Raw genomic sequence first — 15,360 nt, forward strand, 5'->3', positions numbered from 1 at the left:
ATACACACACAAACACAATATTTCGTACATAAGTACATAAGGCCAGACACACAGGAATATATGTTGACCCAGCAACAACTACTTGTACAACTACTGACTATATAAATATGTATGTGCTTGTAAATACCGCAATGCCTGTTTTGCACTAGGCAGGTATTTGTGTGACAAACACACACATACAGACAGTAGCATGAATTTTTCTTATGTGTTGCAGAGCTGACTTGGAGTGGTTGAACTACAACCAGAAAAAAAAAATAGCCGTTACATAGCGGAATCATCGTTTTATTAAAAAAATGAAAAGTTAATGGAAGATAATACATACATATACGAGTATATATATATATATGCATGTATGTATTGTACGTTTAAGTGCAAACAAGCGTTAAAGCAAGGAATTGCGAAAGCCTGTGATGCCAATGACGTAGCAAAAGCGCCACTGGCGCCTGAAATTATGTTTCATTTCACTTGTATTCCCGCATTGTTGTGGTAGTCTCCGTCTTGGCGGCGCGGCGGATGCTGTTTTCTGTTATTGTCTGTTCGCTTTTTTTTGTGGTTGGGTTCATTGTGCATATACCTATGTACTGTCGTACGACATTTTATGAGCGTTAAAAGCCTGTAATGGCCTTATGTAAACTTGTTTATGTTATTTACTCATCCGCAATGTATGTGTGTGCATGTGGTTTTTACTATGCGTCATCTTATTACTTATAGTTTTCTTCTGGGTGCTTCCTTAGTAAATTCGAAATCGTTAATTTGCTTTAAATCATCTTAGTTAGTAAACACCTGACTGCTTAAGCGTTTGTTAAACACCTTCGGCATAATTCTATACTCGTATGTATGTATCAGCTATACATAGTATGTATGTATAATCGAAGGTGTATTATTCTAATGAGTATTGTACAACAAAAAAGTCGGTAACTTTTTCTTTATTAATGAATTAATCACAAATAAAAACTTTTCGATACATGTTGCTATCTTAATTGTATATCTGGAGATTGTAGCGTTACCTTGGACAAATGCAAAATTTTGCGAAGATATCTTGCGAAATAAAAAAAAGTTTCCTTACAAGGACTTAATTTTGATCGGTCAGTTTGTATGGCAGCTTTGTGATATAGTGGGCTGATACCGGCGATTCCGATATATAAGCAGCTTGTTGGGGATACAAGGACGTGCACAAAATTTCAGTTTTGATATCTCAAAAACTGAGGAACTAGTTCACGTATATACATGGACATGGGGTAAATGGACACCACGCCACGAGTGAAATATTTCTTTGATATTTTTTGAACGATGCCAGAACTTTTCCAACAATAACCTTCAAAGTTTATTTTTCCTATAAACATTTTTTTTCTACATATCATGATAAAATGAAAAAGGGTGCTTTCACTAGTTTATCTTATTAGAAAACTTAAAATTTATATGACTTTTAACATTTTACTGAGCTGATATTTTAATAGTTAGCTGAAATCCTGAACTCTCATTAAGTTCAAACAAGCTTCTGTTCTTCCGAAAAAGCTAAGAGCCCCCATAAAATATTTTACTGAAATTGAAGCGCGTTAAGCTTTCATTGTATATAAAAGATTTGAAACAATTTCACTAAAAGCTAAGAGAAAGTTTTCTTTTTGAGCTTTCTTTCAAAGCACAAAGCTTTTAACGCTAAAAGTGAAGCTTTTTAATGAAAAAAAAACTAAATCATTCTTGCTTGTATTCTTCCAAAAGAGCCTAGAGTTTGCTTGAAATATTTTACTGAAAAGAAAGGGCACTAAGCTTTCACTATATTTAAAATATTTGATACAATTTCTTTAAAGCTAACGTGAAAGCTTTTTGTTTTGAGCTTTGTTCATAGTATAGAGCTTTTAAAAGCTTGGAGTACATTTTTTTAACGTGAAAGCTTATATCTATCAAAGCTTAAATCATTACTCATATTAAAAAGCTTTCGACTATAGTTAAATTTTTTAAAATTTCCACCTGCATTTAATTTTTTTGTTTCTCTTTAATAACTCCTTTAAACTTTTTTAAGAGGAGGGGAGTCAAAAGCTTATAGTGTTTTTTCAATTAAATTTAATGATATTCGATCTTTTTTTTCAAGTTATTCTGCCAGCTCTAGCTACATTTATTATGCGCAGTTTTTTAATGAAAATCCAATTTAAATGCCAACAAAGTTGCATTCACATTTTCCGAGCAACACTCAACCTTTAATTGTATCAGCCAATTATCGGTTACTATTTGCTCACAAAACAACTGATTTTCCTGAGTTGTTGAGTGTTCTTGTTGTTGTTATATTTTTATTGGTTTTTATGCCTTCTTGTTAATTCTGGAAATTGCAATTTTTTATTGATAGTTTTTTTCTGCTTGCCACAAGCTATTCACATACATTGTTGTGCATGTGTGTATGTATGTGTGCTCGCTGCACTGGAGCACATTCACTGCAATGGTGCCACATTAAGCTGCACAACACTGTTTATGCTTTTCTTGTGTTGGTTTGAGTAAAAAAACTGAAGCATTTTCCGACCTACATATGTCGGTATGTATTATATGTATGTATATTTCGTGCTGCTTTTTGTTGTGTTGACCGCACAGACAGTGCAATTGTGGTCGCCAGCATGCGTCAGCAAAAAATCAAACAGCTACAACAACAGTGGTGGCAAAAGTCATGTGCCCTGCCGTTGTGTACACATGCAGCACCAGCAGGTCAGCTAATGAACCACGTAGCAGCTGTGCCACCATGGCGTATGAGCGATGTGCCTGCCACTTAAGCAGTGCAAAGTGAAATGGTGCAGCATGTGACTATAATTTCGATTTTTTCTCATCGTGTTAATCAACTGCTAGCCGGCAGTAACAGAAACTGCATTAGAGGTCAGGTTAAAAGCTGGTCACCTTTTTTAAATAGAAAAATTTGAATTTTTTTTAGTTCTAACCATACTTTCTCATATTTTATATTTCCAACTAACCTAGTTGAAAACTCCATATTTTTAGGCATATATCTATTTTAATATCTAAATACATATCTATTTCTATAACTTTACCAATAAATCCACACCAAAGGGCTACTCAGTCCAATATTCATTTACAAGTAATAAAGAAAATGAAAATATAGTTGAGGTGAAATGGAAAAAGTTCGATGTGATAGTTATCTAGGCCAATGAAAATTGAAGCTTCCATTTCAGTGACCAACTAAGCTGAATGCTGCCGCCAGCAATGGCTGGAAATGGAGCTTAAAGCAGTGGCAATTGCTTGGAGGAGAAAAATGAAAGCATAATTGTTTTTGCTGCAGAGTGCATGGGAAACCCAAAGAATATATGTATGTATAACTATACAAAAAAAAATTGATATAAGATACCTACACACTACATATAACTGAAGTGCGCTCATATTCACTTTTTAGATACATACATATGTATAAATGTTCATATGTACCTACATAGTCAAGTTGAGTGCCTTAACGCTATTAAGTACGCAATCATCACTGCCATGTATGTATATATGTATGCGCAAAAGTATTCGTAAAATCAGCTCAGAAACCAATTTTTGTATTATTGAATCATATGTCACGCTGACAATTCTATTAGCTAACGCTTCAATGGCTTTTTATGTGCGGTTGGCTGAGCTAATAATCATTTACGTTGTAAGATAAACATTTTTATGTACATACTATTGTCATATGTTGTTCAAACGTCATGAGGAAAACCAATTAAATGAACTTTATTTGGCGCTTCAACTATTTTTTTTTAATTTACCACTTCACATGTTCAAAGGTGCATATTTGATAGCATAAAAGGGTATAAAAAGATATTTATCTAGATTTTGATGGATTAGCTTGTATGTCGTCTATATGCTATGGTGGTGCAATCTAAATATAATAATATATTCGTAAATTGTAATGCTGCCATGGATAATAATTCATGCCAAATTTCATAAAGATATCTTGTCAAATACAAAAGCTTTCCATATAGAGACTTAATTTTGATCGATCAATTTGTATGACAGCTATATTCTATAGTGATTCTATATCGGAGATTTCGACAAATGAGCTGCTACTTGGTGAGAAAAGGAGTTGAGCAAAATTTTAGCTGGATGACTGAGTGACTACATAGTTCGCTTATATACAGACATACAGACGGATAATTTATGTACGAGTATATACTTTATATGGTCTTCAAGTTAACATCTGGGTATTACAAACTTCGTGGCAAATTTAAAATACACGCTTCAGGGTATAAAAATTTAAGCCAAAATCACTTACGACCAAATAGCTGGGGTTACTATATCGATTTTCATATTTAATTATTTGCATCAACAAAAAATTTTTCCAAAAAAAAATTTAAAAATTTTATCTATGAATATTTTTTTGAAAAAACATTAATATTTTTGAATCATTACGGATTATAAAATATCTTTGATTGATTAAAAAACTTAATATTTACAATATTTTCTAAAAGTTCCATTGGATTCTTTTGGTGTTGGTATATTTAGACACAATAAAATTACTAAAAACACGCCTTTGTTGCAGACTTTGGACCTAGTGCTCCTAATTCTGGCCAAAAGCGTGATTCTAAAGCTAGTTTAGGTGTGTGATTTTGATAAGAAATGCGCCTGAAGGTAGGCAATGTCCGGTTTTTATATGTAATTCCCACTCTATCTTATACTTGTACTTTACGGTGATATTTAAAAAATTTGCTTTTTATTATTGTATAAACAGAACGTCCGCTCCGATAAAAAAAAATATTAAAAAAAAAAAAATTTGCTTAAATATACGCGATGGAGATAGTTTTCTTAACCAATTAATTTTTAAGTTTTCCTAAACCGTCGCCAATTTTTATGTTCGTCTGTCTAACAACAAATAAAAAAAAAAGTTTGAACCCTTAATCCTTTATTCCAAATTTTAAAGCATTTAAATTTCATGCTTATATTTCGAAAGCAAAACTTGTTTTCTCTCCCTATTCTTGACTCTCGTTAATTTCCGCCGAATTGCAGCTCATTTTACACAACTTATTTTGTTCTTTGTAACTTTTCCCTGCTTTTATATAAACTTGTAAGTTGTTGTTGGTTTATTTCTGCATTATAACGTAATAAAAGAGCGAGCGCTTAAAAATGGCAAAATAAAAATGCAAACTATTGCAGCCGTTGAACCAGGGAATCGGATTGCTGAACTATGCACAGCACTTGTGGAGGCAGTGAAGGGCAATGACCAGTAATTGGGGCAAGACTCCACAGTGAAGAGTGCAGCGCTTGAATTGAAATGCGAAAATTCCGCTGAATCCATGAGCGCAGGCCGGGAGACACTAGTATAAATGTATATTGCATATGTGTGTTTGTATGTGTAGAAAGTGGCCGAATTGCGTGCTTTTAAAACAGCGTAGCGGAACTTCCTGCTTGAACGCCTAATCGAATTGTGCGCTGGAATCAATATTTTCACGATTTTCGCAATTTAAGCGAGGACTCACAATTTACTAAATATTCTGTTGTTGTTGTGTGTTGTTGCGTAAGTGTTTTGCTCTAAGCAATTATTTTTTTGGCAATTATGCCATAAGTTGTGGCACCGCAATATTTTCTAAACACATTACTTCCGGTTGCTCGTGGTTAAAGAACACCGTTACATACACACACACACACACTCATGTCCATTTAAAGTTATAGTTTTCGCACTTTCCGCCACACATTTTGCCTCGGTTGTGTATTGCAGTCATTGCCAGCGTTCTGCACCGGACTTTTATTGTCTGTGTGCCTGGTTTGGGTAATGGCTTCGGTAATTGAATTTTGCAGCTGTGCAACGAACACTTAACTAAATTCAGCTGACAAAGCGACAAGATGGAAATACTATCTAACTTTACAGAACTTTTAAAGTGTTTAGAACTATCTACTACTATATTTCTATGTTTGCAGTAGAGAATATTTGTGGCTACATTTTCGATTAATTTTAATTCAATTATTGGTTGATGGTAGACATTAAGGAAATTTGTGGTTTTTATTCCTTATAGTTAATGATATTAAAAAATTAGTTATGAACTATAGTAACTGGTTTTTTCGTAAAAACCCAAATTACAATTGATTAAGTAGTTAGTTTCAATAAGCCAATTAATTTTTCAAAATTTCAAGCAAGAGCTTACGCATTTTTATTTGATATTCTCTCCCGCGCTGTGTAAAATCAGTGCGAGAAATACTTCGTATCAATAATTTGTCTATTGCAAGAATATTTTCTAAAAATCGGGTCTCGACCCCACCTTCTGAACAAGTTTTGTAAGAGTTCAATCGAATCATCGATATGTACTCTTAGTAATTATTTCATCCCCTAAAAAAAATCGTTGTAATTCTCAGAAGTTCTATTCAAGATTTAAATTGTAGACCGGTTAGTCTTACCTTAGCTACAGAGGGGGAATTGATAAGTATCTAACTTATCTGTCGTAAACATATAATGTCGAAATTCGTTCAATATTTGGAGAGGTTGAAAATGAAATAAAGTGTAAGAATTTCAAATTGGTTTAAAAGTCACCATGCAACGGTTATTGAAGAGATGACTGTGGTGCCGTTAGTAAAATTGGCCATTCATATGCAATCAGCTCAAATTTGACCCTCTGGATTGGGGTTTTATGATCGTGCGAAATTTGATCTCAAAAATTTACCAACATGTTTCTTTTGTGTTTCATTGAAATTGCTCCAGAAGGGTTTTAGCGAACGCAAGTATTTGAGTGGCACAAAGCATTCAGTGAAGGTCGTGAATTCATTGAAAACTGTCCTCATGCAAGTTGTACATTAATGGTACATAATCGGTTAATAATGACGATAACATCGAAACAGTGTCTGAAAATCTTTGTGTTGGTATCAGAGAGATAGCAGAGGATCTCAACTTCTCTCATGCTTCGACTAAACACATTTTGACTTATTTTTTGGATATAAAGCGAGTCAATGCAATACTCGTACAAAAATACCTGAATTTTTTGCAAAACGCCGTCGAGTAGTGGTCGCAAAAATGATGCTTGACAACATAGCTGAGACTCCTACATTCATCAAAAGCCTTATTACTGCTGACAAGACGTCGGTTTATAATAAAACTTCGAAACATTTCAACAATCTAGCGAATGGCGCTCCAAAAACAAGCCGAAATCGAAAAAAACCAAAGTTCGCTGCAGGGGCTGAAGGCCATCGCAGCCTAGGCTATAGCAAGTGTATGAAAAATTGAATTTTCTATGGAGCCAATTTGTATTAAAACACAAGAAAATGTAGTTTATTTTCGTTCCGGGTAAAAGTTGATCAGATGGTATATCTGTGATCGGTTGCAAAAACATAAATAAGCAAAGCTCCAAAATTGCTACTATGAAAGCATTGGAACAAATATTGATCCTCCGCTTTTTGCCGACGACAGAAATAGGATCGTTCGTCTGATAGTATTATATGCTCATGATATGTTCTTTTAATCTAAGCTAACCCCATCTATAACGATCAAATTATATATTTTATCAATAACATGTGCTTTGGAAAGTGATCGATATACCAGTCTAATTGTTGTTGTTGCCAATTGATTTCACACCACTTGATCTCAATGCTGACTTATGCAGCTTCCTTGTTTAGTTTTTATATCTAATCTAACCGCTTTTTAAATTTTCTACTTCAACTTGTACGTCTGTATGTCAACCAATAAAGCTTTCTGCAACCAAAACAGTTAGTTCATGCATTTTAATGAAAGTAAATAATCAACTAAATTGTTAATAAATTACAACAACACAAAAGTTACTATGAACAAAGGACAACATTGAATTTTGAAAATTAGTAACAGAAAATGAAATAAATTATAGCAAAAGCTGCTGCTTACCTCTTCAACTAAAACGGCTTATTTACAAATTTCATCTCATCTCCTCGCACTTTTCTCCTCTTCATTCAACCAATCAATTAAATGAATCAACTCAAAATTATAATTTACAAGTAGCTAAATGAGAAATGCAACAACAATAATAATATAGCTATAAAAAAGTTGTGGTGCTTGGTTGTTTGTCGGTTGGTTGGTGTTGGTGTTGGTGGTGATTTCCGTTTTCGAACACTACGACATATACTTTTTTGTGTGCTAAATTGTTGTTCTTGCTGTTTTCGAAGCTTAGGTGATACAAATAAAAGTCTGTGTGCACACAAAAATTTATAGAACCAATACACAAGAGTGCTGGGGGGCTCACTAAACAACACTAAATACAGAGAAAACGTTTGTGTACGTCTAATGGATGAATATGGTGCTACACACACACACACACGCACACACGTGTAACATTTAACGCTAGCTGCCACAACACTACTTCCAATTTCTCTACGCTTGTGTGCTGTTGTTTTGTTTTTGTGGCTGTGTGTGTGCGACATAACAGCGAACGTCGTTGTTGTGCTCTCTTTTCAACTCTCTAGAGCTTTGCGCCTACCTCGAATTGGGACTCGCCGATCTGCTGCGCTGTTGTTGTTGCTGCTGTTGCTGCTGCGTCTGATCATTCACATAGTGCACAATCGCCGAAGTGACCTCCTTGATGGAACTCTGTATTTCCGGTGTGACCGGTAGCAGTTTGCCATTATCACCGTTCGCGGTGACGCCGGCGCTTCTTTGTGTGGGCGATGTGCGTTGTTGTTGCGCGAGTAACGACGAGGCCAAGCTGTGAAACAAATGAAAATACAAATGAAATCAGAGCGATAATGCGAGTACTGAGCGAGCGCGGCTCACTTACCGTTCATGTGGGGTGCGCTGTGACAGCTTCTCCTGACTGCGCCAACCCAAATATGGCTGCCGGTAGGAACTTCTTATCACACTACTTTGTCCGCTAGCCACCGATATGAAACTGGAGTTGATGGGACCGCCACGTGTGAAGGAGCCACGTTGCGATACGCTCGGTGATGTTTGTGACGAATTCAAATGCGATGTAGACCAGCGCGAGAATGCGCCTGCACCACCGCCGCCAGCTGTTGTGGCATAAACACTAGTGCCGGCGGTTCCATGCTGTTGCGCCGCCTGTCCGCCGTGATGACTATGCGCCGAGGGGCTGAGCAGTAGTGGGCTGCGATCGGACCTTTGTGAGCCCAACGAACTGAGCGATGTGGTCTTCGAGTTGAGTCCCGCCCAACGGCCGGATTCTGTGGTGCGTTTGCGTGTGAAATTGCCCGGTTTGTAGGCGGTCGTATTACCCTCCGGCGAGCGTGATGTATTCTGATTGTATTGTCGGAACCAGTCTGGTATGTTGAGGCGCTGCAGTGAAGCCTGCACGCGCAACTGGTGTTCGCTCAAGGCGGCCGGATTGTGATCGTGCGATTTCTGCAGCTCATTTTCGGGTGGCTGTAATTGGAGAGAAAGAGGTTGTTATTTTGACAGGTTAGACGATAGAAGTAGAAAGCAGGCATCGTGTAAATTCAAATTAATTTCTATTGAAATTTTCAAAAAATATGTGCAGATTTTGAGTTTGAGTCGCCTCTGTAAGCTTCGTTATGCTCATACTAAATGTAGTCAACATTTTTAGTGATGTCGCAAACCTTTTAAAAAATAATAAAACAAACATCATTTGAAAAAATTTCATCCATAAAAACAAAAATTCTCTCACGAAACTCTATAAACCTAATCTCACAAGAAAACAAATAATTTCTTTTAGCGGAATTCCAATTTATTAGAGTTATAAGTAATATAATATTAAAAACAAGATTTCGAAACAATAAAAATGAACATGGAACTAGATTTGCAATCTGGAAGGAATGTCTCGTCGATATTTGTAATCCTCTCAGTGCGCATCGCCTAGGCCACACCCAATTCCTTATTGACTTGGACCAATTCCTGCTGATGCTTCTGCTGCTGATCCAACAATGCGTCCAATACCTTGTTCATATGTTTATCGCAGCTGGCCAAGCACATATCGGCATAGCGTGTAAGGAAGAACATGAAACTCTCCAGTTGTGTCATGCTGCAAGCCTTAAAGCCGGTTTCGCGTCCAATATTATCGATAGCATAGATCATGGTGCGCAATTTATGCATGTAGAGCGGTGACTCCTTCGAGTGCGGTATGACAGCACCAGCGATGCCCGAGTGATTTGAATAGGTCTTCATCCGTTTTTCCAAAGCCGTCAATTTCAGCTTTTGATGCTGTAGTTTCTGTAACATTTCCGGTATGGATTGTCTATGATTAGTGTCCAGTGATTTGTTCAGAGTCTTCTTTTGATCTTCTTCAAAGAGATTATCCAGCGTTTCAAAGTCGAATTTCGTGTCGAAAATTTGCTCACATTTTGCCTCATTGCTATTGCGTGGCAATATCAGGTCGGCACTATCTACCGAGACCACATCGTAGTAGTTGGTGCCTGTTGGCGATTCAGTGAGATGGCGTAATTCACTGTCATCAAAGTCGGAACCCATTACTGAACAATCTAAATCCGATGTTTTTATGGAGCTTTCATTCGAGTTAGCAGAGTTGTATACCGAACTCGGCCAAGCGAAACGACTACGTCCCTCCAATCCATTGTTGGTACCTTGTAGACCCACAAGCATGCTGTAGCTGCTTTCCATTGAAAACTTAGCACAAGAGTCCCAGCTTTCAGGCACTCGGGAGAATTCATAGTCATCGACACCGAAACGTAATTGTGTCTTTTCGTTAATCGTATCCTTTATGAAAGCAAACATGCGTTCAATCTTCTCTGGAGCCAAATATTTGCCGTTGAATGGCACAGCCAGATCACCAGTGGAGAACCAATAGTGTGAGCAACCATTAATTGTGGGCAGACGATTCGAGATGTCGGCTTTGTCGTCTGACTTTTGAGTTGAGAATTTGTAATCATCGATGCCAAAGCGTAAATCACGTGTCTCGCTACTCTTTTGGCTGAATATGTCATATAGTAAGCGTAGACGGTCTGGTGGATTGTAGAAGACATCCATGTTAATTGTAAAGTCATCAGCACGTATCCAAAACTTAGATGCTCTCTCCTGCTGTTCGTTGTTGTGGCTAACATTCAAATTAAAGGAGTTACCGAAGAAGCTGGTCTCCATGGAGGTGGCCGATTGAGGCGTTTGCGTTTGTGAACGATCAACATGTTCCAAAGGACGATCCTCGCGAATAACCTGCATAGCTATAGAATTACGACGAGAATCCTCGGCCGGATTCAGCGAACGACGACGCGTGGCATTAAGTGTGCCGATGGGGCTTATGGACTGCTGTTGCAGTTGGCGTGCTGTATTGTTGTTGAATGCTTGCTGTGACTGGTTGGTTGTCATACCCTTTACCGGTGTCGAAGAAAAGCTGGAACGATTTTGTTGTAGTGTCTTCTCCAGTTCAGGTGTGAGTTTGATGAAAAGTGGCGAGGAGCCTTTACTTTTTCGGGGTTTTGGGACAGGTGCGGAACGACGCTCTGGACTCTCCATACCATTTGAGCCAGTTTCGAAACCGAGATCAATAAAACTGTCGATAAGCTTTTGCAGTGTGTGATCCGATTGTGTTATATCCAAAGCTGACTTATTATTTACAGCAATTTTTGTTTCTGTGGACTTCTCCAGCAAATGCTGTTGCTTCTCTAGCTGCGATACCAGTGATGGTGATGACAAATTCAACTGACGCATGCTATGTTCGCGAATCATCTCGGGATCGCTCTCTGTTAAAGGTGAAGGATCACTTTCTGTATGTGCCGAAGGTGTGGACATAGCTGTGAGCGTATAGGCGGATCTTATTTTTTGTGGTGTATTCAAATTATTCATGATTGTATCGTCATTTTCAGTATTCTTTTCTTGTTGCTCTTTATTTAGAGCTTCTTGCGCTGCAACTGCCATTTCGTTGATCTGGTTTTTTATCGTCTTATCTTCTTTCTGTTTAGGGGGCTGCATTACGTTTACATAGACAACTTCCTCCTGCTCTATTTTCTCAGACGCTTTAGCGTGATCGCTCTCAGAGTCGGTAGATGACGGTATGGGACGACTCTCGATAATGCAATTCTCTTTCTTCCAGGTGAGTGTGCGGCGCAACTTCTTCTTGCGTGCTGGTTTGATAGGTTTGGTAAATTCAAAGTCGGCTGCTTTGTGGGCATAGGTCGGTGGTGCGGTTTGTTCTGGTTGTGACTCATCGCTTGTAATCTGTTGGGTTTTGAAATTGGCACTTAGTGAATATGAAACATTTTCGATTTGAGTTTTTGTTGTACGAACCTTTGGTAAGCTAGAGAGGCCCGATTCACTTTCCGCTTCGGATTGCTTATCTGAAGATACCAATGATGAAAAATCTTGCTCGTTTCCTTGTTCGGAGTTTGATTTCTTAGTTAACGATTCTGCCTTGGGTGGTTGTGGTGCCTGGCGTTTCACCTTTCTCTGGGTTTTTCGATTTGCGGTTTCAGCGTGAATTTCATCGCTGGAAGTGCCTGTCTTGCTGTTCGACAGTTCAACTTCGACAATACTTTTATCAACGACTTTCTGTTCCCTAGTTTCCTTGATTATTTTCAAAGCTTTCTCAGTTTTCTTTGACACATAGCTATCACGTCTTAACACGCGTGCTTCAACGTTTTCCAATTTAGCTATAGCCTTTTCCAACAACACATGTACTTTCGATTTGGATTTAGTCGAAGATTTCGATGTATTAACTTCATCGCCATTTGCACACAACGAATCCTCGCTGTTCTCTACTGTTGTAATATCGAACGTAATGCCATTCTTCTCCATGATCCAGTTGTAGAACAAACGTTCCATATGCGCGTTTTGAAAGATTGCTTTGGGTTGTAGGCGTTCGGCTCTAGTGCGTCGTATTTTCTTCGGTGGTCCATAAGCTTCGAAGGAGACTGAGGCGCGCATCGATTCGTTATTACGTTTTTGCGAACGCTCTATCTTACGCATATCATGTATGAACTGTAGCTCGCGTGTCTTGCGAGGCAGAATGCGTGGCACCTCACGTTGCTTGGGCGCCAGCTTGTCAGGGCTTGGCTTGAGCACAACAGTCAATGTGCTAACATGCAACTCCTCAGCCTCGACTTCTTCATTGTTAACTTCGCACTCGGTTTGCTTAGCATCGTTCGGCTCTTCATCTTGCTCTTGCAGAGATTGCAATGCAGCTGCGATCGCTGGCGGTGGTGATGATATTGAAATGCGTCTGTTGGCTGCGTCATATTCAGGTGTCTTTTGTAGTTCAGCAAGTCTTTTCAAAGCCCATGAAGATATCTTTGGTTTGGGCAAGTTGAGTTTGGCCTCTAATTCACGCGCCAGCTCCTTGACTTTAGGTGGCTTTTGTTCACGTTCGCTTCGCTCCAATTCCTGCTGTACCGTAGCCTCCACGAGGCGTGCATGTACGCTGAACTGTGGATGCTGTTTGGACATATCCTCAATGAATTTGTTATACAGCAAAGCTTTATCCTTCACGGAGAGTTTGCGGAAAACATCTTCGGCGACTAGGCAAGCACTCTCGCTGTCGCTCAGTGGCTTGTCGGTGGTATGTTGACCGGGTTTCCGTTTGAAACGTGGACTGGGCACTGGACTAGGCAGACCAGTGCGGAAACTTGGCATACGACGGACCTTATTGGTTGGTTTCAGTATCCCCAGTTTCTTAGCTGGATTTATATTCTGTGTTTGTGTGACATTCAACTGTGTATAACCCTGCTTTTCATTGGAGTCGCGACGCATCAACTGATGAATTTTATTATTGAACATATGCGCCATTTGCTTAACTTTCGATTTACGTGAAACTTTTGGTGATTTTGGGCGTAAGCTTGGCGCTGGGACTATTGGCATTGACCGACGTAGTTCCTTCACTTTTGGCGGCTTCTCTTGTGTTTTCCGAATTGGTTCGTTTACAATGTTTTGTTCGTATTTTTTACGTAGTTGCTGTATGGTGCTCGTCTGCGGTGTTGGTTCTGCAGTCTCGTTACATATCTTTGGCGAGGCGTGCTCTTTGTACGGTGGCGGCGGTGAACCCATAGCTTTAAACATTTGAGTTTGTAAATTTGCCACTGCTGCGGCAACAGTGCCGGTGGTGGGCAATTTGTTGGGCGTATCACAGCGTGATGGACCTGAATCCACATTTACATCTTCATCGAAGTAACTCATGCAATCGTTGATGCTTTGTGACACATCTAGATCGGTTACTTGTCGTGGACTAGACGAATTCTGGTAGTCTTGTGCTGTATAATAATGGTCGTCCTCAAACGAGCACTCGAAAATCTCCTCGTAAGTCATCGTAGCCTCCAATGGTGTAGGATGACTGAGCCGACGATTTATTTGACGTAACTGCTCCTGACGTTCGATATCTCTCGAAATAGAGAGACAATTTTGTAAATTTTCACTATTAAACGACGAAGTATTCACTAAAAGCGGTTGTTGCGAAGAATCGGCATTTCCGCTACTAGTATTTCGTGTTGAGTTGAGCAACATATTGTTCGTTTTAATTATTTTTTCAATTTTATCTAATTCTCGTTGATAAATAAGCACTTCATATGCGTGATTGTCTCCGGCGATTTGATCATTCATACTGAACTACCAGGATGCTGCGAAAACGTTTTATATCCTAGACGACGGTGTGCTGATATATGCTCGCGCAGAAAGGTCACTAACTACGGCAAGCGACATTAACGACAATGCGCGTGAAAAGGACAACAAGTAATACGCGTACGCGAACACCGTTTGAAAACGCAGCTAAACGGTATTCGCGAACTTCGACGATCTGCAGCGGATATCCCAAGACGGCTTAAGCAAAACCGCGGCTTGGGTTTATTGTCCCGCTAACGACATAATCCACGCAAGCACACATATGCAACTGCGCGTCGGCTACCTGTCATGCTGTGCGCCGCCGTTAGGCCGACACGCGACAAAGGATCGGTGCCGTGGCAGTGTCGAACAGCCTTCACACACCTGCTACCCGCGTGATTGTTGCAGCGCAAACCGTGAACAAAGCGCTTTCCAAGAATTTCGCTACATTTTCGGCTATGAAAATTCTGCTTTCGCACATATTTTCGCGCTCGATGCATTTGCCTAACCTTGAACATGTTTGTATGCGAAATAAAATTAATAGGTATTCTTGCACGAAATTCTAAGAGTTTTTGTAATTTTTCTGCATAATTTCAGTTAGTACCGCTTTTTGATCCTTTTGTGCTAAAAACAGTGTTCGATACCCTTTTCACTGCAACACCCAGAAAAGTTTAAATATTTTGTCCTTCAATTCAATTCAATAATCATGCTTGCTCACAATTTTGTAAATTTTTATTTGTGTATTTATGCAAAACAAAAAACAGTAAAGAAGAAAGTGTGACACATTATATTGTTTAATCCAGGTTAAGGTTTTCATGCAGCGATTATCCTATAGATTTCTATAGAATTAATTTTTTATTCTACTACCCATTTAGTGCAGTTAACGCCATCTAGGAAATTAACCGATAATAGGTATTTAATTTCTTTCGAATGGA

At 38.7% G+C, this 15,360-nt stretch overlaps 2 protein-coding genes across 9 annotated transcripts in view; both read right to left on the reverse strand.

Moving 5' to 3' along the window:
• LOC106621603 (serine-rich adhesin for platelets) overlaps positions 1 to 15,360 on the reverse strand; it is a 194,638-nt gene that overhangs the window by 21,650 nt on the left and 157,628 nt on the right. For all 8 annotated transcript variants that reach the window (XM_036360004.2, XM_036360005.2, XM_070107221.1 and 5 more), the window contains 2 exons: positions 8,694 to 9,295; positions 8,397 to 8,621 (listed from right to left, as the gene is read on the reverse strand). In XM_036360004.2, the coding sequence (XP_036215897.2) occupies positions 8,397 to 8,621; positions 8,694 to 9,295 (827 nt within the window). The remainder of the gene's footprint in view (positions 1 to 8,396; positions 8,622 to 8,693; positions 9,296 to 15,360) is intronic.
• slam (slow as molasses) lies at positions 9,596 to 14,443 on the reverse strand. Its single transcript, XM_014240535.3, has 2 exons — positions 12,128 to 14,443; positions 9,596 to 12,058 (listed from the first exon to the last, which is right to left on the reverse strand). Exons 1-2 carry the CDS (start codon positions 14,426 to 14,428, stop codon positions 9,746 to 9,748), a joined length of 4,614 nt encoding a protein of 1,537 aa, XP_014096010.2. The 5' UTR covers positions 14,429 to 14,443; the 3' UTR covers positions 9,596 to 9,745.

The sequence above is a fragment of the Bactrocera oleae genome, chromosome 3 (genome assembly GCF_042242935.1).
Source record: "Bactrocera oleae isolate idBacOlea1 chromosome 3, idBacOlea1, whole genome shotgun sequence".
NCBI lineage: Eukaryota > Metazoa > Arthropoda > Insecta > Diptera > Tephritidae > Bactrocera > Bactrocera oleae.